The sequence below is a fragment of the Excalfactoria chinensis genome, chromosome 4 (genome assembly GCF_039878825.1).
Source record: "Excalfactoria chinensis isolate bCotChi1 chromosome 4, bCotChi1.hap2, whole genome shotgun sequence".
Taxonomy (NCBI): Eukaryota; Metazoa; Chordata; class Aves; order Galliformes; family Phasianidae; genus Excalfactoria; species Excalfactoria chinensis.
In genome coordinates this window covers 29,935,095-29,962,942 of record NC_092828.1, presented here as the reverse complement: position 1 = coordinate 29,962,942, position 27,848 = coordinate 29,935,095, and the positions used below count along the sequence as shown (strand labels likewise).

At 41.5% G+C, this 27,848-nt stretch overlaps 1 protein-coding gene across 1 annotated transcript; it reads left to right on the top strand.

Annotated features, from left to right (window-relative positions):
• On the top strand, window positions 1-27,848 carry MTTP (microsomal triglyceride transfer protein). Its single transcript, XM_072334533.1, has 18 exons — window positions 1-61; window positions 4,798-4,985; window positions 5,443-5,586; window positions 7,573-7,680; window positions 8,212-8,328; window positions 9,393-9,532; window positions 10,389-10,539; window positions 15,686-15,843; window positions 16,718-16,886; window positions 17,430-17,537; window positions 17,887-18,099; window positions 19,121-19,332; window positions 19,984-20,081; window positions 20,183-20,304; window positions 21,008-21,235; window positions 25,943-26,067; window positions 26,395-26,565; window positions 27,483-27,848. Exons 1-18 carry the CDS (start codon window positions 1-3, stop codon window positions 27,649-27,651), a joined length of 2,682 nt encoding a protein of 893 aa, XP_072190634.1. The 3' UTR covers window positions 27,652-27,848.

The following is a 27,848-nucleotide window of genomic DNA, read 5'->3' as shown; positions in this document are numbered from 1 at the left end:
ATGATTGTTCTTACCGTGCTGTTCCTTTGCATCATTTCCACGTATTCAGCCTCGGTTAAAGGTAGGTCAGCCAAGGCGTAACTGTCTTTCTACAGATGCATGAACATCTTTACTCAGCCGTACTTGAGTACTGCCAAACACCTTTGTTAATTACAAAGGTTTAGGTGCTGGTAGCATTCATGTGAACACAAGGGAGGGAAGAGGTGATGTCTTCAGGTGTGCACGGGCAGCGGTGCAAGCCAGGAAACTGTGGATCTTGACCTTGCTTAGTCAAGATGTGCTGTGGGGCACCAGCTGGAGGGGGACTGTTAAGTTAGACAGACAGAAGTGCTCCAGTGGACCAGAGCCAGGAACTGCTCTGAGCTGTCCAGGTTTCATTTCTAAGCAGTTGACTCAGCTACCACTGAAGTCAGTAGCAAACATCCCGTTAATTTAGTTGGGAGCTTGGTCTGCAATAAGTCACGGAAACCTGGGTGTTTGCACAGGCTCGTGGAGCAGGCCTTTACTCAGGTGTCCTGCATAAAGGTCAAGGGCATGAAATCTGTAGACTGCCTGTTCCAGTAGCACCAGTGTACTGAAGGAGGAAAAGGGCCATTTGGTGGTGGCCCTTTGTGGACAGTTTGACAGGAGCAGCAATCTTACTGCATTAGCTAATGTCTGTTCTTTCAATTGAATGAGAATGTCCTTCACAGGGAGAGGAGAGGAGGAGAGCACTCAGCTGCAAGTTAAACTCTTAAAAAGGTGGGAGAAGTACTCCTATCAGGCACCGTGTCTGGGAAAGCATGGAGCAGCAACCTTCCTGCCTGCCTCCATACCCTTTTATGACAGGAATTATAAAACAAAAAAGTTTGTAGGTGGTTCTTCTTGCAGTAGAAAACTCACACTAAACTGTCAAGTGACAGTAATGGCCTGGTACTGATGTGCCACACTTCTGGTGCCTGCTCTTCCCAGCTTCTTGTAACATCAACTAATCAAAACTTACCGATGTGAAGTTCTGTTTATCACCTTACATCCCCTGTGCAGTGAGCAAGCATTTGCTCACTAGTTTGTCCTCCATTCAGCTCTGCAAGGTCTCGTCTATCTCTTGTGCAGAGCTGAATTACTTGCCTGAAGGCCACTTAGTGCCTCTGTGACAGAGCTCAGATTAGGATAGAATGTTTTTGCCTTTTTGTGCATCAGCCTTTTAGAAATGCTAAAGCTAGATCAGCACACATGAAACTTTCCTACTGCAGTTCCAGTTTTCAAATAAACGGGTGGCGTTTGCTTTTTGAAGCTATCCAATATCAGAAACAGTGGCAAATATAATTTATGAAGGTAGAGCCAGCTAGTAGTTAGAGACACACATGCTGTGCATGCCGTATGTATTAATAAACGGCACAGGACTTGACAGCTGTCTCTACTCATGCAGTGTAACCTTCTGTATTATACAGTATCATGATTTAATTATAGAATTGGCATGTTACCCTTACTGACAGACACTTAACATTACCAGTCAAACTATGTGTTATGCACTCCACCTTGAAAGCATGCACTTCTGACCCCAAGACAGCCTTTATGTCCGCTCCTCCTCCCTCCTCCAGCAGTGAGATGTTTGCCATCAGCCGAAATGCAAATGGCTGTAAGGGCTTCAAGGATCACAGCCCTGCGTTGAATAGAAAGGGGAAAAGCCTCTGAAGGAAGTATGGATGTTTAGTCTTTTAAGATTTACATCAGAAAGCTGTAGCGATATTTCTTCTTAAATAGTATCAGTGATTTTCTCGTGAAAGGTAGCATGTGTATTTAGTATTGCTATTTTAAATACCAGTTCCAGGCAGTGACAGTGCATCTCTGTCCCTTGGGCACAATTTTACTCCTTGCCTCTCCAAATGATGACTCTATCCAGTTGTCGCTTCTGGCATCCACATTTCCACCGGGATAACTGCTGACTCCTCAGGGTTGCCTTCAATACTGCCTCATCTCTGCTTCTTCTCTTGCCACGATCTGCCACTGGCTCATGCTTTGCCATCAGTGAAGCTGGTCTTGCAACTGAATGCACTTTCTGCCCAGGGTCCCTGAGCATTGTCTGCATATGGAATGGTGAAAGCTTTCAGAACCTGGTATTGTTCTACCTGGTATTGTTCTACCTCCCAGAAACACTTTACAATTATTCATTTTTTCTGTGACACTTGCAAGAAACTGCCCTCCTGTGTCCTTTGCTCAGCTCTTTCCTTCAGGAGGGAGCAGCGTATTACAGACAGGGACAAGCAATTGCTGAAATAGAGGAAGAAGGCAGAACAGTGTCAAAAAGAAAAAAAATAAAGGATCAGTGGGTTGAACTGTGGGAGAAGGAAAAGGATATGTGAAAGTTAGCTTTAATTGAAAAATGAGAGGGAGAAAAGCACAAACACCCACTATAACTAATTAGACTTATGTCTCTCAGCACCCGGATCAATTTTCTTGGATGTGTTTTTCCCCCACCTTTTATGCTTAGATAAGACTGTGTCATCCTCTGCCTTTAGAAAGCACCTAGGGGGTTGCACTTGTCAACCTCAGTCAATACTAAATCACCAGTGTTGCCATTTCTGCTGCCCGTGAAGGACATTTCAAAGCAGGAAGCAGCCTGCTCAGAGCTGCTGCAAGGAAACAGGGTTGTTCCTGAAAGGCGCTGCCATCCCCTGCGCATACCCTGAGCACCCTCTGCTCCCAAAGGCAATGTGGTTTTGGAGGTGATAAGGGAGGTGATGAGGAGTAAGGGCAAAGGGTGAAGGGAGGAGGCTAGGAAATGGCACAGCATCCTGAAAGAAGGTTTGTACCCCTCTTTTTCTCTTTAAAGCAGACCGCCCAAAAATGCAACAGAGATTCACGCCAACCTTAATGTTGTAGCCTCCCTACAAAATCAGTAGCCTTAGCTTTGAGGTCCCACACACATACGGGCTGTTTCCCTTGGGATTACCAAACTAACAGTGCCACATCTCTGGCTGGCATAAATCCTCAGCCAGTTTGGGTCTGTGTGTCTTTGTCAATTTATGCAGCTTACAGATCAGCCTCAGAGAAGTTGCTCTTTTCCTCACAGGCAGGTTCTTCAAAGCTAACCTTGACATACTGCTATGACGTCAGTAGGAATGGGGCAAAAAAGAGAGCAAAACCATAGGAAAAATGCTTTTTAGACTCTGAGCACTGCAGAATGTGTCCGTCCAGCCATGATGGACCTGCACTATCTACTTGCCAGGGACTTAAATTCTGACAGTGGAATAAGAAAATACTTTGGTTTTCCTTTTTACTGACACAGTGATTTGAAACTTATTTAGCAGAGTGAGATAAAACACTGAGGACCATGACACAAATCAAGATAGCCTGCTGATTCTCTGCAAGGGACTTTGAACACATTGATTATGTTACAGCATGCTTAAGGATTTGGGTTGTTTTTTTTTTTCCTTTTCTTATACTTCTCATAAGACAGAGATGCAGCTCCCTGCGGACAACACTTGGCTTTTCTTTGATTAATTGTGTTGTAAAGCTTTTGTTTCTGCTTTATACCTACTGAATACCATAAAGAAACCCTTGCTGGTTGCAGCGATGCAGCACTCAGGTGCAAGAGGCTAGTTCTGCGACATTTACAGATAGCACCTAAGGTCACTGTATGTGTGTTTACTTTGTGGATGTAACAGCACTTTGTGTACAGCCAGCTCTTCCTCCATTCCCTTCTCTCTACAAACTGAGTTCATCAGTTTGTCTTGTGTGGAAGAGACCTTTGTAGCCATCCACAGCAGAGGAGGAAGCCCCTGAAAGCAGTGAAAAGGCCCTATTGTACCCTATTTAACACAATATTTGAAGGGTGTTGAAGAAGAAACTGATTTTCCTCAGCCACATTCTTGGGACACGGTCTTAATGCCTATGCCTAGAATCTGAAGTTGTAGTGCTACACGTTCCTCACAGAGCTTTGTGTGAGAGAAAATAAGATAAGAAGGGATGTAGACACAGGGCACTATAAGTAATTTTCAAAGTATCATAGTATCATAGTATGATACTATAAGTAATTTTACAGAAGAAAAGAAAAATAAGACATTCGTATGCTGCAGACTTCATTTACGCTAACAGCACTGAAACTGAATCCCTGAAGCTAACAGCTTCTCCAGTTCGTTGCTAATCCAGACATACAGTAGGTATACAACTTGCATTTATGCCAGGTTTTGGCTTTTTATATCCCTTGAAATACATCAATAAGCAGCAGAATCACAGCTACAGGCATAATAATTTATTTTAAATAATAATAATAATTTATTTTGAAGAAAAAGGTCTTAATTACTGTATCTAAATACTATATTTTCTCCATGTCTTCACTACATTTACATCATCCCTGGGCAAACCTGTCAACTGAAAGATTCCCATTAAATGTTCTAGAGGTGCAGAGAACAATTTCTATCGGCTCCAACAAGTGATTTCAGTACATTTCCAATTGTAAGCACACAAATTGCATGAGTAATTAAGACATTTTGATTTACAAGTAATTTTGCATTCATTTCTTATGATAACATTGCCAAAGAGAAGAGCCTGATTCTCTTTTACTTCTGTAAGTATGGAGCTAAACCAAAGGATTCTGTGGATGTTTTTGTCTTGTATACATAAAACGAGTGTCAATTTAAGAAAAAACAACTGTTCTGTTGGGATGATCTCTGTTAGCAAAGGGATCGAGATCCCCTATGGTCTTTTGTGGGCAATTACATTTTAAACTTTTCTAAGGGTTGTTTATTAGAGGGAATTCAGATGTCATGATGTATTAGTCATTTCTAAAACAATTTTGTTTTCCTTTTCAAACAGGGCACACGACTGGACCAAGCTTAAGTAATGATAGATTATATAAATTTGCTTACACTGCTGAAGTCTATGTTGATCGGGCTAAAGCATCCCTGCAGAAAAGTGCAGGCTACCGGTTTTCTGCTGGTGTAGATGTCAACCTCTTGTGGAGAAATCCTGAAAATGATGATGACCAGCTGATCAAAGTTATGGTAATTAATGCCATTACGTATCTTAGAGCATGCCTAACCTTTCCTGCCTTTACCATCTAATTGTTAATCTAATCTTGAAGAACTTGTTTGCAGAAGGTGAGCTAAATCTTTGATTCTCCCATGTTCTCATCAACTAAAAGCAGCTTCTCCATTTAGCTGCTTCTTGTAGAGTAAGACTTCACAAGAATGTATGTAGCTTCCTTAGCCAGAACTTCAGACTGTCTCCTGTGTTTTGAAATTGCTTCAGAAAGTTTCTTTAACTTCAAACAACTTTTGTACAAGCACCTACGTGAGGGGCAATACGCTGAAATCTTCAGATCTAGCTACAAATCATTATGTTTGCTAAGTATAGACTGGTTTTACTGTTTAGGTTTGAAGTGATTTGGTTTATTCACCCTATCCTAGGCCAATACTAGTGTGTTCTCTACATTAATTTTCTCTGCTTTTACTTTGCTAGTTAAGAAATGTCCAAGTAGAAAATGTGAATGAACGTCCATCTGATAAAAGCATCTTCAAAGGAAAGAGCACAGAGACAATCATCGGGAAAGAATACCTGCAAGCTCTACAGAGGCCCATGGTGCTTGAGTTAGGCCGTGGAAAAGTAAGACCTTGTCTTTCAAAGTTCATATGCAATCACTCTGGGCACCTGGGGCAAATCTTTTGTTACAGACTTTCAGAATGTAATGACTTACTATCCTCTCAGTGATCTTGACATGTCACCCTGTCCCATCTTTCTGTACAAAATAGAGTAATTTGAAACATACTATAATTCACCTGCACAAGGGGCCCTTAAAGCCTAAGCCTCTTATGCACTGAGAGCACTGTGTGTAAGTAAATGGCATCTTGGCCACAGATTTATGGGTACATACACAGATATATGCACAGTCATGCAGGTTTTTCATTATTGACTTCATCGAGGCCAGGATTTTATCCAAGTCATGGAGACAGAATTGGTAATACAGTACGTAATGGGGGAGGTAGTACCAAGTCTATGAGGAGTGGTGTTAATTTCTTTAAACCCTGATCATATATCTTTGCCTGACTGCTTTACCCACCTCTCTGGCTTGCTTACTGACTTCATTGTCATCTGCAATTTCAACGTTCCCAAATCAGTGAGCCCGATTCTGAAAACAACAACCACTCATATCGTCTCTCCGCTGGGAAACCCACTCCAAAAATCAGAAGGAAAATAGTGTGTGCAAGTGCACTTCAGCTGGTGCCTGAGTTTTACAGCCAGCCCTGGAAGAGCACTGAGGCGATACCTCCCTGTAGGAGTGCCCATGTTCAATTGCAATTCTCAGCATTCCAGCCTTGTTCAGAAGGAGAATCATGCATCTCCACATTTTTTTCCTGTGGAACTATTCCCTTGTCTCCTTGCATTCAGGGCAGAGAGAATCAAGGTTTGAGCAATAGCTCCTCTTGCCAGCCCCCTATGCTCCTCCACCCTCCTGTTGCTTGTGGCCAGGAGCATTAAGCCAACAGTCCTGCTCTCCCCTCAGCAGCCTGAGTCAGTGGGACATCAGTAGAGGGGCAGTGAGAAAGCAGGAAGGATGAAGGTTGATGCTCCCTTTTTGCTTCTGCGGAGCACAGTGAGGGCCGTGACACTCTATCCTGACAGGATCTTTACCTCTTGCTGTAAATAGGCACTGAGTACATACTCTGGCCACCAGCTCAGCCTACTGCATTGCAGCTGCTATCCAGTCTACTCAGTAACTTTCAGACTCAGCCTTGTCATCAGTTTTACACAACAGAAAAAGAAACAGGATAGCACTGGCTCCCAACTGTACCTATCCCTGAAGGAGGGCTGAGGTGTCTGAAGAACACAGTTATAATACATCTGCTCTCAGAGCATTGCAAATACATGAGTAGAAGCAGTTCATTTGCTAAGACTGAGATATGGCATTAAAAACTTGGAATTTTTCTCAGTAACAGGGACTGTACACTCAGTTTATGATTTTTCTGTGCTGTGATACTTTCATTCCTGGCACAGTGATTTCACTTTCCAGGGTTGCCCTGAGATAACATGCTGACTTGACTTACAGTACCTGAAAAAGTGCACTTTTAAAGCACCTTGAATGCAAAGTGGAGGTGCAAAGTCTTTCCTTGCCAAAGGGGTGGCTCAAGCACAACAGTTGATCCCTGAAGTTCAAAGGTTGTGATGTGTTTGACACGTCATTTAAGTGATTCTGTGATTTATCTATGATTCATTCTGTTTTTCTGCAACCTGTGATTAAAGTGCAGCAGATATTATGTGTGGGTGAGAAGGAATTATCTCAGCTCAATGTAGAAAAAATGAGTAACTTTTAAAGCTAGGTAACATTTTCTACCTTAGTTCCAGTTTCTCACCTAAATGGCGTGAAAGATGTTCACAGCACTGAACCTGTATTTAGGTACAGCTGAAGCCTTAAAAAATCTTTGTACTTTTATCACGAGGTTCTGTAACCTCTGCTTAACTAAGAACCAGAGGTCCAAATTCAGCTTCCCAATTGGAAGAAGTGAAGGTGTTGCTTTTTTAAATGGAAAGGGTTCGGAATTTTAATTTCGCATTTAACTGCACTTGTTACATACTTGTTTTTTGTTCCTACAGGTCCAGAACTTCTACTCATATGAAAATGAACCTGGTTTTACTCAAAATCTGAAGAGAGGTCTGGCTAGCCTTTTCCAGCTGCAGATGCACTCTGGTAGTGTTCGTGAGGTATGGTGCTATATCTGGCAAGATAATCATCAGGGAAACAGACAGAGCCCACTCTGATCTAAAAGGCAGCGCTGAGGCTCCAACTGGCTTCAGAAGGAATGAAGTGTGGTAGAAACCAGCTCTCTGACTGTATTTGAGGTTGGAGATGAAAAGACAATCTGGTGATGCAAGCCAGGTCACTGCAAGTAGCTTAAGGAATTGATTAAATCCTTTTGATTTTAAGTATTTTTATCAATTTAGCAGAATGTGGACAGAAACCAACTTAAACTTTCAGTCGATTTCTAAGCTCAATTCAGTGGATAAGTTAATTTTAAATTGAACCAAGTATCTACACAAAGTTTGCAGTGGTTTAGCCACAACCATCCAACCTACACTACATAGAGTAGTGAGAAGTCAGACCCAAACAGCACAACACCTCATGTATGAAATGCCATCAGTGGAGAAAATTGTTCATTTTTGGATGGAGTTCTGGAGCCCAAAAGATAAACTCAGGAAATCATCCTAATCTAACTCTTTTTTTCTCCCCCCAAGGTGGACATATCTGGGAAATGCAATGTTACTTACCAGGTGCGGCAAGATCAAGTGACTAAAATAAAAGCTCTGGACTCCTGTGAAATAGAAAAAACAGGATTTACCAGCCACAACCAGGTACAATTTCTTTAATAAGATAAAATCCATTCTGCCTATTTTAAATATATCCTTATTAGCTATTACCCATATTTTCAAAGGGCCTTCCTTGGCATTACAGAAAACAAATTCTACATGTTCGTTTGGGCTACTCCTAGAACAAGTTTCATATATAATACCCACATGGAGAAAGGGAAGTGTTTCTCTTACTTAAACCACCCCAGCTGGTATTAAGTCTAGCAAACGTGTTCACATGATTTTTGGACAAACAGTGATTATTGTAACCTCTTTCACAGCCGCTACCTCACAGCATTCAGCTTACACAAAAATGCTGGCCAAAACACTGGCTCCTGAGTGGACTCCTGCTGTGCACGCATGAGAGTAATCCCAGATGTAGCGTAGATGTGCTGTCCAGGCACCTGAAGTCCTACTATGGCCTCAGTGATCCCTCCTTACTAGTAGCTGCCTTTCTGAAGTGGTTACTACTGAGTACAGGCTGAACACATGCAGAGGACATTGGGATTCTCTGTGTCAGAACCTAACCCTCCTCAGCTCAGAGAAATCTAAATATAGCATATACTCTGATTATAAACTAGCTTAACACAGTGATAGAATGCCTGATTTTCATGCTTGCCACAATGACTTCAAATAGTTTACAAACACATCAAGCAAAGCTACGAGTTTTGCTCCCTGGATGTGAATATGGCAATCTCACTGATAACTGATTTTCCTGGAAAAGCTTCTGATCTTTTTTGTAGTATATGATCAACTAAAGGCATTACCCAGCATTTCCCCAGCTACTGCCTGTTTCACAGCTTCCTACCCTCCACCTTTTTTATTTCTCATATTGAATTTGAAACACATGGTGACAAAGTGAGTGGCTTCTTGTAGTAGAGGGAGTTTGTGAAAACCTGGCAGTTCCTTGTTTGCAGTATGACCTTGAGATGCCATCAACCTGCGTGCACTTAGTTCATCTTGCTATATTTCATCATGTACTTCGCTGTGATTTGGAACTGTGAGATCTTCTCCTAGTTTGCTGTTTATTTACCAGCCTTCCTTCTGGTTTACTTTTTAATCACTTTCAGATTTTAGATGTCAGCACAAAAGCCACATCTGCCACGATTTATGTGCTGGAAGACAGTTTCATTAAATCCATCAAGGCAGAAGAGAATTATGTTTTCCTTCTGAATTCCCGACGAAAAACAGGTGCCAAAATAGTTTCAAAGTAAGTTGGGAAATTTGACTGTCACTGATGGTAACAGGATTTGTGGTTCAAGTCAGATTACATATGTTTGTCTCACAGCTTTAAGATCTAATGCTCTGAACTCTCTGGGTAGAATTTAGATCTCTTTTGTATTCTTACAGCACCTAGCCCAACTTTGATTAAAGGCTCTCCCATACTGCAGGTAGCAAATAATGGCACCCATAAGAAATGAATTGAAGCAGCTGAAACTGGCCAAAACATTTTTAAAAACACATTACTTCTGTGCAGTTTCTGTTTCTGCATCCTCTCATTGCTAAGAAATACTTTAGATGGATCTTCATTTCTATTATGCGAAAGTTCATAAGGATAGGAAAAAAAAGTCTGCATAGAAAGGAAGCAGTAGTGAAAGCTAGATCTGTGTCTGACCCTGGATTCTAAAACACTGAATGTTCGGAGCTAGTCATATCAGAGGAATTGTTCAAGCACCTCCTTCGTATTACGCTATTAAAAACAAACACACAAAGAAGAAAAAGAAATCAAAACCCCGCTTTTCAGATCTTGTTGCAAACAAATATATGAAACGTTTCATTAATGTGCATGGCTTTCCAGACACCATAGATCCATGCTTCAGAAAGTTTGTTGTTCAGGTATTTTATGGCACGTACCTTTAGCAAGAATCCTACCAGTATTAGATATTTCTGTTACCTTAAAAAAGACAGGGACTATCCACAGTTTGATCATTTTAAAGTGAATCTGAAAACTGTCCTGTATTTTTGGTTTGTGAAGACTTGTGCTTGTTCATTTCTTCTATGTAAGATTTCTGCATTTCTTCAAAATGTTTAAGTTCTAATGGTGTTTTCAATGTATGGATGCACAGGCAGAGACTGGAACTGCAATCAGTAGAAGCTGGCCCTGGACTGATTGCTGGGAAACAAGCTGCTGGTGTTATCAAGGCTTTGGACTCCAGTTATGTTTCCATGCCTCTAGTAGCAGAGACAGTCAAATCCGAATGCAAGAAGTGTCCTTCAGTAAGTAAATACAAGACTTGTAGGAAGTCAAGATGGTTAGTTGAGCAGGACAAGAGGGAAATATCAGTTTCTGTCCAACTAGTCCACTGGAAGAGGTACCCAGGGCAGGAAGCGCTGTAGTGATGCAATGGCGCTCCACCACAGTGTTTTAATAACTACCTCTTAAAATAGCCTTTTTGATGTCTTTCAAAGATTAAGTGCAGTGTTTCTCTCACTACTAGGAAATGCAACATTCTTCTGTTTTATTTCATCTTTGCCAGACCTGAGTTGGCAGAAACTTATTTCCACTGGTTAATGAGGTGAGAAATGACTACAAAGATGGGTGATCAGTGTTTATAGGTAACTCTCTGCTCCTAGAAATTGAAGGCAGCCAGCCATTCCTTAGGCAGGGAATATATCTGCCTATTTTAACTGCTTGACCCTGAAGGAAGTCTTTTATTTAAAGGACTTTGTAGGTGCTTTATATATTTAAAATATATATATATTGGGGCTGTAGTGTTCTTGGCCAGCTCAATACTCTTCTCATCTCTATCACCATGGAAAAAAACAAAATGAAACAAAAAAGCAACCAAACTAAACTCCCAATTTTTTCACGCCTAAACATTTAAATCTACTAAAAGCTTTGTACTTCAAGAACCTACTTTTAATGCATCATCTTTTGTTTTGCTGAAATACATAAATTATGAATCATAAACGCTAACAGAAATTGCTACAGTGATTGTAAGCAAATGGTTTTGATGAGTTTAGAAGTGAATGGGAGTACTGAATTAAAGACTGACAATTTTTGGTATGCAAGATAAGGCTTCTGTCCAGCACATAAAATGTTGATCCTTGATTCCTTGTGAGAACAAAAACCTTACTATATTGGAACTAGCTATTTGGGGGTAAAATTGTACTGCAATAGTTTATCTTGTCTAAAGCTTGCAGAGCTGTAGAGAAGATTAAAAAATAGATTGGTGAAAATGAAATAGTAAATGATGCTGCATGCGTGCTGAAGCAGTTCTGAGTAGGGAACACCATGGGGTCTTAAACAGAGCAGGGACAGGTGCTCTTCCCCAGATTCTGCCCATCAGGGTTTGTGTTGTCCAGTTTGTCACTTGGAACCCTGTTTGTCATAATGATTATAGAGATAATTTCCAGACCAAGATAATAAACAGAGGGTATAATTCCAGAGCACTGCCTGAGGACTGAGCTATAAACCTAATGGCACGATGAGAATGAAGTCTTGCTTTCTCACTGTATTTTACAGTAACTGCTATGAAAAGATGGGGTCTATAAACAGAACTCTGTATCCAAAGCAGCAACATAACATTTGGTACTTATATATCATAGTATACATTAATGCCATGTTGACATGACATGTCCTGCAGATTTATGTTTTCATTACCATTTTCAAATCATAAGGAGGCTTGTTTCTAGTTAAATGAATTTAGTAAATTAACCATTACTATCCACATTGCACAGGTGGCAGTTCTAACTTCTGTGAGATTAATACCAACATCTCCATTTAAGTTTAGACCTAGATTTAAATTTAGACATCATCATAAAGCATGCTCTCTTCAGAAGAGTTCATGGCTCCTAAAAATTTCTTTATGCTCTTGGTTCCTACAAGAAACAGGTGCTTGCCCCTTCTGCAATGGAGATTATTTTTGTTCTGTTTTGTGTTGACAACCTTTGAAAAGTTTGGCTTGGGGCTGTGTGTGCTTAGACCCACAGGATAAGCCATGCAGTAGTTGACGTGAGAAGCTGCTTCTCACTGCTCAAGTAATTAATGTAGGGGAGCAACATTTGCATTTGGAGTGTTCCCTTGTGTACTTGACATTATTTTTAGTAGAAGGAAGAAGATTTGCTGGTAATGTGTGATGAAGGTCTAAATACCAACCCAGTTGTTCAGTATGTTCATCTCCATGCCATGCCCATTGAATAAAGACATGTCCCGATTGCTTACAGTCAGCTCCAGATGTATTTCACAACACCCTGCTGGAGGGAGCACATCCTGCAGAAGGCAGGCTGATAAGTTTAGATGCAGCACTGCAGGGATGCTGCTAGCAACTCACGTAGCTGTGGTGTACCTTATGGTCTCAATGGTTGCACCCAACTAACCTAAGGCAACTTTGCATAGGCTGGTAAGACGCTGACAGTCAAAATCAAGTCTTCTCAATTTATAGCATCTCTACTTGACTTGGATTTTCCCAGAGTGCCCAGAGCTGCTGTGATTTGATCAGAGAGAATCCAATTTCTGTCTGAGCTTTGGTAGATGTATGCACATGGTCTGTGCATCTGAGCCTAAATCTCTGGCTTATTCAATCCAAACATCTTGATGTTCACAACAGAAAAATGAAGCACCTTGTTAAATTCAGCTGTGGATGTTGATTTCTAAAGTCATGGTCACTTCAGCAAAAGGCAGCTGCTCCTTGTAGCAGTTGAGTGGTTAGAGAATCCCGAAAAGAAGAAGACTTGGCCTTCTGTCTCATGTTCCTGAGCTATGGGCTAAGCCAACTCAGAGCAGTCAAAAGAACTGAGCTCTGCACAGAAAAAATATACAGGATTAATGAAGTTAGAGAAATTTTGCTGGGTTATGGTGCAGCTTCAACAGAGAGAATAGAAAGTGCCCCATATGTTTATCCCATTTCAGCTTATAATAGCCACACTGACCTTGGTGCTAAGCACTAATCACCAGTTGAGGTTAACAGATCCATCTGTGCCTCAGAACATGATCCCCTCCCAGCTGGTTATTAATCTCCAGGAAATATCTTATGTCTCAATCACTGTTGCCTAATTATTGTTTGTTACAGTTGATGGCAGTTGCACTCTGTACTGCTGAATGATACTTCTGTTTGATGGCAGGTTCAAATGTTATTGCCTAACACAAAACCCATGAAGAGGGGAAATATTTTAGAAAAGGTCACATGGGCACTAGTGTTATTTCCCACTCAAGAAAACTGCAGTAAACACTCCTACAGAGAACAGCTGAGTTTTCACCAAGGAACGTTCTTGATAATTTGAGATAACGGAGGCACAGGCAAATGAGAGATAAAAGGTCAGAGTACCTGCACCAGTATCTTATGGGAGTGCAGCTGGAAGGACAGATTCAGGTGCTTTGGCACCATGTTGGCTCATTCGAGTCAGAAACGTAACTGGTGACAACAGACAAGGAGAAGGCTGAGGTACTCAACACCTTTTTTTTCTTCAGTCTTCTCTGATAACTGCTCATCACACAGCCCTTGAACGACTGGTTTGGAAGGAGGGGACCGGAGAAGCAATGTCCCTCCTGCTGTGAGCAAAGATCAGGTTTGCTCACCAAGCCACTCCTAATAATATTTGAAAAGTCATGGCAGTCAGATGAAGTCCCTGGACTGGAAAAAAGGCAACATCAAATCTACTTTTAAGAAGGGTAAAAGATGATTCTGGGAACTACTGACCTGTCAGTGTCATGTTTTGCCAGTAAAGGTCATAGAACAGATCCTCCTGGAAGCTATGCTAGGGCACATGGAAAGCAGGGAGGTGATACGGAAGAATCAGCATGGCTCCACCAAGGGCAAATCATGCTTGACTAACCTAGTGGCCTTCTATGATGGTGTCACTGCATCAATGGACAAGGGAAGAGCCACTGATGTTATCTATCTGGACTTCAGTAAGGCCTTTCACATGGTACCTCAGAATATCCTTCTCTCCAAATCTGAAAGATATGAATTTGATGGGTAGACTATCTGATGGACAAAGAACTGCCTGCAGGATTGATTCCAGAAAGTGGTGGAAAATGTCTCAGTGTCTGGATGAAGATCATTGACTCCAGGGGTGTCAGTGCCAGGACTTCATAAATGACATCAACATTGGGGTTAAGTGCACTCTCAGCAAGTTTGCAGATAACACCAAGCTGTGTGGTGTGGTTGAGACACTCAGGGGACAGGATGCCGTCCAGAGGGATCTAGACAGGACTGAGCAGTGGGCCCAGGAGAACCTTATGAGGTTCAACAAATCCAAGTGCAAGGTTTGCACTTGGGCCAAGGCAACACCCACTATCAATACAAGCTGGGGGATGAGAGGATTGAGCCCAACCCTGCTAAAAAGAACTTGAGGATATTGGTGGATGGCAAGCTGGACATGAGACAGCAGTGTGCCCTTGCTGTTCAGAAAGCCAACTATATCCTGGGCTCCATCAAAAGAAGCATGGCCAGCAGGTTGAGGGGGGTGATCCTGCCCCTGTACTCTGTGCTGGTGAGGCCTCACTTGAAGTACTGCATCCATATGTGGAGTCTTCAGCACAGGAGAGACATGGACCTGTTGGGCCACAGAAATGATCCAAGGGACAAAACACTTTTCCTACAAGGACAGACTTAAGAGAGATGGAACTGTTCATTGTGGAGAAGAGAAGGCTTCAGGATGACCTGATAGTGGCCTTTTAGTACCTAAAATGGAGCTCCAAGAGAGAAGGGGACAGACTTTAGCATGGTCTGTGGTGACAGAACAAGAGGAAACAGTTTCAAAATAAAAGTGGGGAGATAAGGTTGGATAAAAGGAAAGTCTTTTACAGTGAGGATGGTGAGGCAGCAGAACAGATTGCCCAGAAGTGTGGTAGAAGCTCAGCCCCTGGAGACAGTGAGGGCCAGGCTGGATCGGGCTCTGAGCAACCTGTCCGAGCAGTGGATGTGTCTGTTCTCTGTAGGAGAGTAGGACTACTTGTCTTATACAGATACCTTCCAACTCTATGGATTCTGATTCTATGTAGCATGAGGAACAAATATAGCAAGAAGATACGAAAAAGCAGATACCTATTCTAATATTTTCTTTCCTACCATTTTGTACACTTACCACAAATCCTTTCGTATCTTATGCAGCTTTACGAATAAGAAATTGAAATTCCTTATAGGATGCTTACTCCTGTTCCACACAAATCATTTCAGGAATTACTGTGTTGTAACAAAATATGATTAACTTATAAAATGGGGATTGTCCATCTCCTACTTCAGAAAAATCTGACTTAAAAGAAAATGGTAACAAAAGACAAAGATCATACAGATCAGAAAGCACAGTACATTTACAAAGGAAAAATAGTCAGCTTATTGCAGCGGCAGTCTAAACAATCACATTTTGTTCCAAAACTGATTGCACTGGGAGATCTGATAAAATATGAATTATTTTGCAGCTTTCTGAACACTGGAAAAGCATCAAAGAACACATGCATCCTGAAAAGCTTTCCAAAGCTGAAGCAGCAAGAAGTTTTTTATCCTTCATTCAGAACATCAGAAAAGCTACAAAAGAGGAGATACTTCAGATTATTAAAACAGAAAATAAAGAACTCCTGTAAGTCATTGTGAATAAGCTTTCAGAGTGTTTAAGTTACTTAAACCTGCAGAAGAGCAAGTTGCATGCAAACAAGTTCAGTTGTACTGGTAATGTCCTAACATTACAAAAACAGTACTCAGTACCATCTACAGGAAAATAGAGGGTTTTTTTTGTTTGTTTGTTTGCTTGTTTTAAATTTGTGCTTATTTTTGTAATAAAATACATATGCAGCACATTATTTGGCCACTAAGAGTATAACTACAGTGCTGAGTAAACATGCTTTGTAGCTTAGCTTTCAGTTTCTCATCCCTGTTGCTAGTTCTGGAACATTTTAATTTGTTCTTGACTTTCACATTGGTTTCTTTCACAAGCAAATATACCAGAGAAGGGGGGTGGTTCATGCCTGGATATTGTCCTTAGATTGGAGTGTATGTGTGACCAGCGTGTGCATCTAAACCTGAGAGCTGAAAATCATTTCTGAGTACCACTGCACATTCGGCATCTTTCAAGCAAATTATAGCAGTTGACAACAGAAATAATAACCCAGTGAGTAACTCAGGAAGCATAGAAGGTAGCGTAGAAACCTTTTCTTCTTAAGTTGCCAATCGTTTCAGTTGAAATAAAACACTTTTTTTTTTCTTCCATTTTTATCCTGTATTTGCATAAATTCAAATATTTTTATCCATGGATACAGGTACTTTCTGGAGTCTATCTGCTATTTTGATATGGAAGCATTCAGGGACATAATTTTTGCCACAAAGTATAACAAATTCTGTCTCTTACCTGGAATGAAGAGACCTGTCAGCACATTAACTTCTTTCCGCATGCAGCAAAGTCCTTTCAGTACTTTCTAGCTCATTACAACGGTATGCTAATTTCCATATCTTTGTAGTCCACAGATAGTGGATGCCATAACCTCCGCTCAGACGCCAGAATCACTGGAAGCCATACTGGAGTTTCTTGATTTTAAGGATGCAAGCACTTCTGTCCTGCAGGAGCGATTCCTATATGCCTGTGGATTTGCTTCTCACCCCAGTGAAATGCTCCTGAGAACCCTGACTGTAAGTGAAATGTCAAAACAAATACAGTGAAGTTACTACTTTTGAGCCTCATCCCTGTCAAAGGGGGAAGGGAAGGAAAAAGGTCTGCTTCCAGTTTTCCTTTTATTACCCCTTCCAGGGTTTCCTCCAAGTGTCCTGGAAACAGATATGATTTATAAAATCCAGATAGAAAGTCTGTTTAGTTCGTAAAACGTTACCAACATCTACTACTTGGAAAATAAACATGATTCTGAGTGTTAGCAGAACAATTAGAAATGAAAAGCCTTATCAAAGTCCTGCCACTGTTTGGTATTCCTTTTCTAAAAATCAAAGCAAAAGAAGGCTTCAAAGTGAATTCTGCTATTTGAGACACTAAATGCACCTGAAGGGAAAAAGGGCACTCAGTTATTATATGCAATGACAACTATACTTAGCTTGAGTCAAGGATGTTAGTGATCATTGCCTCTGTATTGCACTGATGCCCACAGTCAGCCCACTACATGACTGTCATGTGGCTCGTGATATTTTGACAGTGGGACTAACGGTGTTTCTTTTGCCTAACAGTCAAAGTTCAAGGGTGATATTGCGAATGAAGAAATCAGAGAAACTCTTGTCATTGTCATGGGAGAGCTCATCCGAAAGCTGTGTGACAGAGAAGGCTGCAAGCTTCCGGTAAATATTTGCTGTTCACTGTTGGCTGAATTCTGGTCTGCAGCACACGTGAACAAACCCTGCTGATGTTACTGGGAGAGCATGAGAGAGATGGGCAGCATGTCCCTCCCTGTTTTAAAATAAGACCATAAATTCATGTGTTTCGTAAACAGAGTAATTTTTTTAAACCATCTGTTCTGCCAGCTTTTTACTTTAATACCTTCCAGTTCCTACGGATTACTCCCAATTTTCCCTTGTTTTACAAAACTTTTACTCTCTGCCTAATCTGTCAGCCCTGTTGCTCCTGTTTCTCAGGGAGAAGGAGGTGGAGTTATGACTACCACTTAAACATGCTATTTATTTTCTTTAGGCTGTTGTAGAAGCCAAGAAGTTGATTCTAGGTAGGCTGGAAAAGCCTAAGAAAGATGACAACGTGAGGATGTACCTGCTGGCACTGAAGAATGCGCTCCTTCCAGAAGCAATTCCAGTGCTTCTGAAGTATGCAGAGTCAGAAGAAGGGCACACCAGCAATGCTGCTGTTACCGCCTTACAGAGATATGATCCTTCATTTCTCACCAACGAGGTAAGGAAATACACTGCCCAAGAAAAGAAGTGCAAGAGACTGTATCAATGAAAATGTAACTAAACAGAATACGTTTGTCAGTCTCACTTTTAAAGATAACCCCATACATTTTTCTCCATTGGGAAGTTATTACATGTGCTTCATTTCTAGCCAGAAAACTCCATGCATTTTTGCTTGCCAAATCCCAGCTTGCAGTCTACCGGTGCTACTTAGCCTTTGGTTCCAGAGTCAGATGCAACCATTATTGGTGGGAAGAAATCCACAGGGAAAATTGGAGCTTCCTTTGCAAGGGAGCTGCCTTCTCTGTGACATGCAGGAGACATTAGAGACAGATAGGAACATGTGTAATCCCTGTTCTCATGCTTTCACATTACCTGGGAGAACAGATGATGTATGAAAAGAGTGAAATAACTGTGGCCCACAATGGTAAGAGACACGATTCAAAATAGCAGAAGTCCTGCCTGTGTTTTGCTACCCTGCAACCCATTTCAAATCTGCTGGAATTGTCAGGGTGCTGCCCTGGCATTGCACATATTAGAGGCCAATTTGTCACTCGACTACATGGCTCTCCATGTAACAAAGATGGTTCAAAATCTTGTCAGGGATGTAGGCCCACCACAAGTGCAAACAAGAAAGTGAACACTGCAGGATTTTTTTTTAATGTTAATATATCTTTCCTTAACACTCGAATAAGTCTTTCTCTGGATCTTATTACTGACATAGTATTTTGATCTTAGTACTCCCATTTATTTACAGCCCTGCTGTCATAATCCATGTGGAAGACTGTATTTGAATCGCAACTGAGAGAGCATAGCAGATATCCACTTTTCCATTTGGTCACTGAGCTGTGAACATGTCTCATGCATTCCAAAAGGACTATGAAGGATGGAGAGCTGAAAATATATCCTAATATATTAGCCTTAGCTATGGACAAAGCTTGAGATGATATTCTAAATGAGATTCTAAGCTTTACTTTGCCCAGTCATATAGCACTTGACTGAACCATCTATTTCCTCTCCAGGTGAAGAAAACGATGAACAGGATATACCACCAGAATCGTAAAGTCCATGAAAAGACAGTGCGAACCACAGCAGCTGCTATCATCCTGAACAGTAACCCATCCTACATGGAAGTGAAAAACATCCTTCTCTCCATAGGTGAACTGCCTCTGGAGATGAACAAGTACATGCTCTCCCTAATCCAAGATATACTTCAGATTGAAAAGCCTTCAAGGTACATTAAATTCTGTTTAAATGAACACACTGATTTCTTACACCTTTGCGGACACATGAAAAAACACAGTTTTTTATTAGTTACTCCTGAAAATTTAAAGGCAGTATAAGAGAATGCTTGACCTTTGTGCCACTTTTAGAATGGATATTTCAGAATTTCAGTGGCATTCATTTAACATCTAGTTACATTTTCAGAGGTTCAAATTGGAATTGGGCCTCTAACTTGCATACCTGTAGGAAATTTCTCCTGTTGATTGTAATTCTGCCCAATGTAATTCTGGTGGGACTCTTGCCTTTAGATTTTCATGAACTGACGAATAAGAAAAAAATTAAATATCACAGTAGTAGGAGGAAAATAATCAAAATATTTCTTCTGCTCAACAATATTAATTTTCAAGAAAGACCTTCATCTGCTTGTCTTTCTATCTATGGCTGCAGGAGTAGCTCCAGTTTGAGAAGAAGTTCTGGGTTAGGAGAGACTTAGAGGCATAAGTTTAGTTTCCTTTCATGGGAAAACGAGAGGGTGAATTTCCCAGTAGGAAAGATGCTTTCTCAGATTCGATTTTTCTACAGAAGAGTAGCACGTTGGTTATTGTATCATTTTCATGTCTATGTTTTTATTTGTTTGTCTGTTTGTTTCAAAATCCAACAGCAAAATGGTTCGGAAAGTTCTGAAGGACATGCGAGCTCATAACTATGAGCGCTTCTCCAAGCCAGGATCTTCCTCTGCTTACTCTGGCTATATTACACGTATGTAACGAGGAAACTGCCTCGTAACCCTGCTTTTATTCCCAAGCATCTGATTAATCCACTAGTTTAGTCACAGGTAGCTTCTTTCTTTTTTAATTAAGGTGGTCCTGATATAGCATCCACGTACAGCCTAGACATCCTCTATTCGGGCTCCGGCATTTTAAGGAGAAGCAACTTGAACATCCATGTTTTTGACAGAAATGCTCAACTTCATGCTGGACAGGTAACAGCCACGCTGTACTTAAAAAATAAGCCCGTATATGGGCTTCTTCCTAGAACTTCTAAATTAATTCAGTTAACGCTTAGGACTATAATGTTTGCTGCAGTGGCCAGATAACAGTCCACTACAGGGAAAAAAAAAATTGCACCAGATAATAATGCGTGTATGCCTTAAACCTGAAGACAGGTGTCCCATCCTATATGATATATCCATGTATCCACGTATAGTTAAATCTATGTTCTTTATCTGATATACTTAGTAACAGCCTAGAGAGTTTGTAAAAGTCCTGTGCTGTGGGTAAAACATAAAATAGAAATAGAATGATTAGCTCAAACTCCTTTGAATCAATGAGATATCTCCATTTTGGCATTTAATAAATGTTGGCAAGTGCCTTCAATATTATATTCCTCCTAAACTTCTACAGAACAAAAATTGCACCAAAAATCTCTGTGTCTATGGAATGTGTATGCAAAACGGTCACTTGTAAAGGAAAATTGATGGAAAGAAAAGTAAGCTTGCACTTGTGGGCAAAGTGAGATCATTATTTTATTTTCCATTTTTCTAGTTGCTACACCTTGTTCTTTTAAGTCATAACCTCATTATTTTTAATCTACAACTAATTAGAGTTAGGCTTTTAGACATTAAAAAAACATGTATGGTTGTTAGGCAGTGTTTTCATTGATTCTGAACCACTGTTACTTCTTAGGTGGTGATTGAAGCTCAAGGTCTAGAGTCCATAATAGCTGCAACTCCTGATGAAGGCGAGGAGAACCTGGACTCCTTTGCTGGCATGTCAGCCATTTTGTTTGATGTCCAACTCAGGCCAGTCACGTTTTTCCAAGGCTATGGTGATTTAATGTCTAAAATGCTCTCAGCAACTGGGGATCCCATTAGCGTCGTGAAAGGACTTATCCTCCTGACAGACTACTCACAGGTACTAATAGCATGTTTTGCTTCTTTTTCTGTCTCTTAAACAGAAGTGCTCTGTTTAAGAGCTGTCTTGCACACAGAGCATCTTATTTTCCCTTTCCAATGTTGATAAATCTGATCAATACTATGTAGGCTGCTCTTGTTTTGGAAACAATAGTAAAATTATAAATATGAAAGAGGAAAATGAAAAACAAGATGAAAAGCTATCTAGGACAATGGTGAGAACAGATATCATTCTAGAAAACACAGTAATGCTGACTAAAACCAAATCCAACTGAGAAAAAGATACGAGTAGAAAACTCATATTACTATTGGCTGTTGTCTCCTCTCCAACAGTTTCTTGTTTTTCTAAGTTTTACTCTTCAAAAATTGTCCAAACATCTTACGTGCAATGAGGCAATAACTGTCAGGTCATGAATTAATGAGTCACTGGTAGTCAAGCTTTCCCAGCTAACTCACCTTCAAAGAACATTGCTACGAGGTACAAATTTCATATGCTTACAGCCAGGCTAAAACAAGAACGAAAATAGGAATTACACAGTTTTTGTATAATTGTCACCCCAAGTGATCTGTTCTTTTTATGCTTAAATACAGACTCGTATACAGATATAACCAACCACATCTAATATTATTGGAGGACTAAGCGTCTAGACATGTTAAAGTGCAGTGCCAGAATTTGGTTTGATATTTCTGCTCATTCCAAACAAGTGTCACCTTAGAACTTGTAGATTTAACTGTAACACTGGGCTCAAGAAACCTCTCAAGCTTTACTCCATGAACTGGAATACTCAAAGAACTGCCTGACTTTGGAGCTGTTACTGGCAAAATAATTTATATGCCAAAGTGCAGAGAGACGACCTTATTACCTGACAGATGGCGGTTGGTTCCACTTTAATTCTTGGCAAAAGAAAATGCCAAAAGCAGATGAAGAGAAAATCCACTCTGATCAAAATGACACATAAACATGCTCTGCGCATAACAGCTTTCCTCATCCTGAACCCAGCTCTGCCTCTTTACAAGTGTATCTTAAGTCTTGAGAGCTTCCCAGGTAATGCAGAGATTGTCAGACTAAGGCTCATTCCAATAGCAATCTCACACACAGATTATGGGGCAAATCTTTACCATGGCCTGTTTAACAAACAGACTGCAGAAATGAGAAAGATGATCGTACAAGCATGGTGTTTACAGAACTAAATATTTCCATCTGCTGTGCATGCATCAAGCTCCATACATACCCTGGCAGAATCAGTTGGCTGAACACCCCGAGAGCTCTGCCAGCCAGCAGATTCTCCACTCCTCATCTTTAGAGAACCTCATAAAAGTCTGGAGCACATCATTGCTGGGACTGCATGCCATTTTTAGCAATATCAGAGTGTATCATTTTCAGTCAGCCACTGACTCTCTGGGAGTCTGGGCAGCACTGCAATTAGACAGGATCCCACCCTGCTTTCTCCCTTCAGTTGCCACTAGCAAGGTTGCTGCCTAGGTCTCTTAGGATTCAAACAGTGGACACAATCAGAGGTGAGCATTTACAACCAGAAAGGCACTTGTTCTTTCTTCTAGCCCCAAAAAGGCAAAAATTGTTTAAAATGCCACTGAACACAGCTTTGGGCTGAGTGACTCTTTAAACATAAAGTGTTTTTCTAAGTATGATTTGACAGTGACATTCCAGAACAGCATCGATGTCAACCGTGTTTGCACTGCTACATATAGCCCTGCTAAGCTTCCTTAGAGATGCTTCTACCTGGTGAATCCTTTAATCATGACTACAGCTGAACCAGAAAACACTGCTAGGCTGGAAGTGTATATGACACAATACTGGAACTGAGGAAAAACAGTGCAAGAGAGCTAAAGTAAAGCTAGCTTCTTGATGGTTGAGTACTGCCTCCACTTACCCTGGCCATGCTTGACCAGAATATAAGCCATTTTACAAACTCATGCTGTGTGCAACCAAGACAAATGTGGATTTGTCTTCTATCAGAGATGAAAAGTAGGCATGTGAAAAAGTGCGTGCTCTGTGATACCACAACTCAGTGTGCCACAGCTGGCCACAGTGTTGATTTCAGCACAGGCCAAAAAGCATACATGAGACAGGGACAGTGCAGTTGAAACCAAGCAGTAAAAGGATGGCTTGGAAGCCAAGACTTGAGCTTAAAAACAGAGACACTGAATTGTCTGAACTTAATGTATGTAATACTTTGTCATTATTACAACAGGGCAGCATGATTTTTGAGAAAAGTGATTTTTAAATACTGGAAAAATGCTGTCCCCCCGTTGATGTTTGGGTGGATAATTTTGCAAAGACCAAAACTGATTTATACTTACAGTGCTATGAAATCTATTACGTAAGTTCCTCCTTAACTTTACAGCTGCAGTAATCCCAGTGGGCACAATTCATGGAGAGGTGATTTCCAAGATTTTACACTCCTGCCCACTGTCTGTAACGTCCTTTCTCATGTAACTCAAGGCAGTGTTTTACAGCCATTGCCGGCTCTCACAGTGCGGTCTGACAGCTAAGAATAGCAGTCCAAAAGCTATCATGGCCTCTATAAAATAAACAACTCTCATAAAGTTGTTTTTGAGCCTCCAAAGTCACCTGCATTAAGTTTAGCAATGCTAATATTTCTCCTAGGCAACACACTTGCCAAAGGCACAGAGAAATTAAGTACTTTATTAATAGGTCAGAGAAACCATTCAAAAGCCAGACCCCAGTGGAAGATAGCCAGAGAAGTGCCTTTTCCAGCAGTCTCTATGCAGTTGTGCTATCAGTGCAAAATATAAAGAGACTTTTTACTGAAACAAGGTATATCAGCATTTTAAATGGCAACTAACTACCAATTCCAGTATTTCAGGTGACATTTTCCACTGTAAATGACGCACAAAGCTTAAAATAGGAAGGGACAGGAAAATACTGCTCCTGAGAAGGCTAGGTCCCTGTGATTTACACCTCCCATCAGCATGGCCTGGATTTGCACACGAGGCAAAGGACAGTGCTGACCTCTAAATAAGGAAATAGATGAGCTAGTAAAACATAAGAGCAGAGCTCCCTAGATTCATTGCCAGTTTCAGTGACAAATTTGACTTCGCTCTAGCTGAAGGTCTGCAGAATTTAAGGCCTTTAAAGACTCAGGTTGTGCAGTGTTGCAAGCCAGTTGTACTCTCATATTCTTAGGTGCAGTTTGACAATGCATTTTAAAATATCTGCTCCTCTGGCTGTGTGTGTCTCTGTCAGAATGTATTCTGTTACCTACCTCACTCATTATCAACTATGGACCAATACAGTTCTTATTAAAAGCCAAGTAAAATAACGTGGTGTTTATAGCCACATCTAGACAGACCAACAAGGATTTTTAAGTAACTTAGAAAGTATTCTTTCACTACTTCCAATCAGTAGAAGAACAGCCTTTGGTTTTGGAAGGACAATACTCCCAAGCCATGGTTTTTACCTACGTGAAAGTAAGAAATGAGAGCCCGCAATGACCGTGCTCACTGGAGGCATGATGGATTTGTAAGCAACAGCCAGCCCACTACATTCTTGTGTTCAATATCAAGCCCACTTCAGCAGCAAGTGACTACTAAATTGGCTTTTAAGGTGCCTGAACACCAAAAAGAGGGAGGAAATTTAAGTATTCACACGCCTGCAAATGCCTGTAGGTGATGGGAATACTATGGACACATAAACCCTGGGATGGAAAGACAACCAACTGGCAGAGGGGAAGCAGTGTCCTTGTATGTTCTTTCTCTTCAGTATCTTTATTGATGACCTAGATGAGGGCATTGAGTGCACCCTCAGTAAGTTTGCAGATGACACCAAATTGGCTGGGAGTGTGGATCTGCCTGGGGGTAGCGAGGCCCTACAGAGAGATCTGGACAGGCTGGAGAGCTGGGCCAAAGCCAACGGGGTGAGGTTCAACAAGACCAAATGCCGGGTCCTGCACTTTAGCTACAACAACCCCGGGTGACACTACAGACTTGGGGCGGAGTGGCTGGAAGATTGTGTAGAGGAAATGGACCTGGGGGTATTGATTGATGCACGGCTGAACACGAGCTGACAGTGTGCCCGGGTGGCCAAGAAGGCCAACGGCATCCTGGCTTGCATCAAACAGTGCCGCCAGCAGGAGCAGAAAGGTAACTGTCCTCCTGTACTCAGCACTGGTGAGGCCTCACCTTGAGTACTGTGTCCAGTTTTGGGCCCCTCACTGCAAGAAAGACATTGAGGCCCTGGAACGTGTTCAGAGGAGGGCTACGAAGCTGGTGAGGGGTCTGGAGCACAGGCCTTATGAGGAGCGACTGAAGGAGCTGGGATTGTTCAGCCTGGAGAAGAGGAGGCTCAGGGGAAACCTTATAGCTCTCTATAACTTCCTGAAGGCAGGATGTAGTGAGCTGGGGGTCGGCCTCTTCTCTTGTGTCATTAGTGACAGGACCAGAGGGAATGGCTTCAAGCTGCGGCAGGGGAGATTCAGGCTGGACATTAGGAAATATTACTTCTCAGAAAGGGTGGTCAGGCACTGGAATGGACTGCCCAGGGAGGTGGTGGAGTCACCGACCATGGGGGTGTTCAAGGAACGACTGGATGTTGTGTTGAGGGAGTTGGCTCTATGTGAGCTGGATTCCCAGCAGTTTGCTGGCAGTAGTACAAAAGGCAGGATGGAAACCACTAATATCTGCAGCCAGTAACAGGATATATACCTGTGCTTCCTCACACCTCCAGGAGTTCCAGCTGCAATCTGGGCCGAGGGCAAGTGCAGACTTCCAAGGGGGCCTGGCCATTGACATCTCAGGAGGGATGGAGTTCAGCCTGTGGTACAGGGAGTCCAAAACCAACGTCAAGAACAGGTGAGATACCCCCCAGTAGATGCTGCAGTTTTCTAAAGTTCATGCTCCTCAGCTCTGGTAGTTCCAATGAGAAAAATGTAAATATAAAAGACCTTTCAGATGAGCTGAAATTAAAGAACAGTTATGTGCATGGAGGATACTGGTAGTTCTCTTTTCTCCTTCACTTGAGAAATGCCAGTTCCTACCAGTCTCTTCTAAATTTACAAACATTTATCTGAAACAGGCTCTTCTGAGGGAAAATTTAGTGTAGGGATGTCAGAAGTGTTTGCAATTTATCTCCTTGCTGATGTGTTTTGAATTAATTGCAGTGCCTGAATTTATTTGCAGGATAGCCATGTTTGTAGCTGGTAATGCTGAGGTGGATTCCTTCTTTCTAAAAACTGGTGTGGAAACCACTTTGGAAATCGAAACAGCATTAGACTTTATCTCTACGGTGCAGTTTTCGCAGTACCCGTTCTTAGTGTGTATGCAGATGGACAGAGTTGGCTCTCCTTCCAGGTAAGAACTAATAGATACAATTCATGAGGTGTCCTTCCAGCCAGCTGCTCAGTCTGGAATTTTCGGTGTTGTCAGCCATGGGAGAAACACAACTGAGGGCAAATTCCAGCCTAACATAAGCAGGTGCAATGCAGACTCTCATGCACACCAGCTTCTTGTTAACCTGTTCTTCCCTGTCCTCAACTCCGAGGTTCAGAAAGACTTGGAGAAGATCACTGACCTTGCTCTGCATGTGCACTTTTACCCACTTTTCTACTTTGGCTTAACAAATCAACTAATTGATGTGAAGGACACTGGTCCCTAGGGTATCATCAGTTCTGATGGTGACCAGAAACACTGCTGACAGCAGTTGCCTTTTCCATTATTGAGAGAGTAAGTGCATAGCTGTAAACCAGCTGAACTTGAAAGGTCTCGCTATGATCTGCTATTTATTAGCATCAGTAAAGGTACCTCATGTGTTGAGATCTCATAACTGTTATGTGCTGTATTATTTTGTTATGGCATCAATTTTCCTGAGATCTAAACAACTGGATGATAAGGTGAAAGATGCCTTCTGGTAGCCAAAAATTACTAGCTGCACTGCTATGTGAGAAGTCTCATTTACTACTTCTTCTTAATCCCTATTTGCTAAGACCTAGTGGCAATAACATTTACAGAGCCTGTGCCGGATTTCCATGCAGTGTTTTCTGATCCAAAAGGTGGTAAGCCTGCGAGGAATTAAAGAACTTGAGGATGTCCAGGAAATCCTAAGAGTCTGTTCAGTATGTCAGTCTACAGATGTTAAAACATCTTTGGATTATACCCATACGTTGTGGCGGTGTAACTTTGTACATAAGGTATTTTTCTCTAGCCTCACCTACAGGGCACAGTTTTGCATAAATCTGCTAATGCCAGACCACCACATTGTATCTTCACAGGCATTCCGTGACCAAGTACGAAAGCCTACCCTCTGGCAGACGGTACACTGCAAGGAGAGAGAAAGCAGAGATGTTGGAAGGTTGTGAATACCCTCTCCATCAAGAAAACTCCAATATGTGCAGGAAGGTTTTCACCACTGAATCTGATTCCTCAAGCAGCTGGTTTTGAAATGGGCACCTTGAGCTTTTGGTGCCCTGAGTCCATGGCTCACTCAATGACTTAGGCTGGTATGTACCGTACTAACTTGGAGCTTGATCTTGCACTACTGCAGGTAGTGGGAAATTTGCCATTGATTTCAACAGGCCAGGATCAGACTCCCAGTGTGTGCACAGTGTTTACATAATAACCTATATTTAAGACTTTTG

Excerpts from the sequence above, each read along its gene's own strand:
- MTTP (XM_072334533.1), top strand. The coding sequence starts at position 1 with ATGATTGTTCTTACCGTGCTGTTCCTTTGCATCATTTCCACGTATTCA. Across the intron at positions 20,305-21,007 it reads CTCAACTTCATGCTGGACAG|GTGGTGATTGAAGCTCAAGG; the intron begins GTAACAGCCACG and ends GTTACTTCTTAG. Across the intron at positions 26,566-27,482 it reads AGAGTTGGCTCTCCTTCCAG|GCATTCCGTGACCAAGTACG; the intron begins GTAAGAACTAAT and ends GTATCTTCACAG.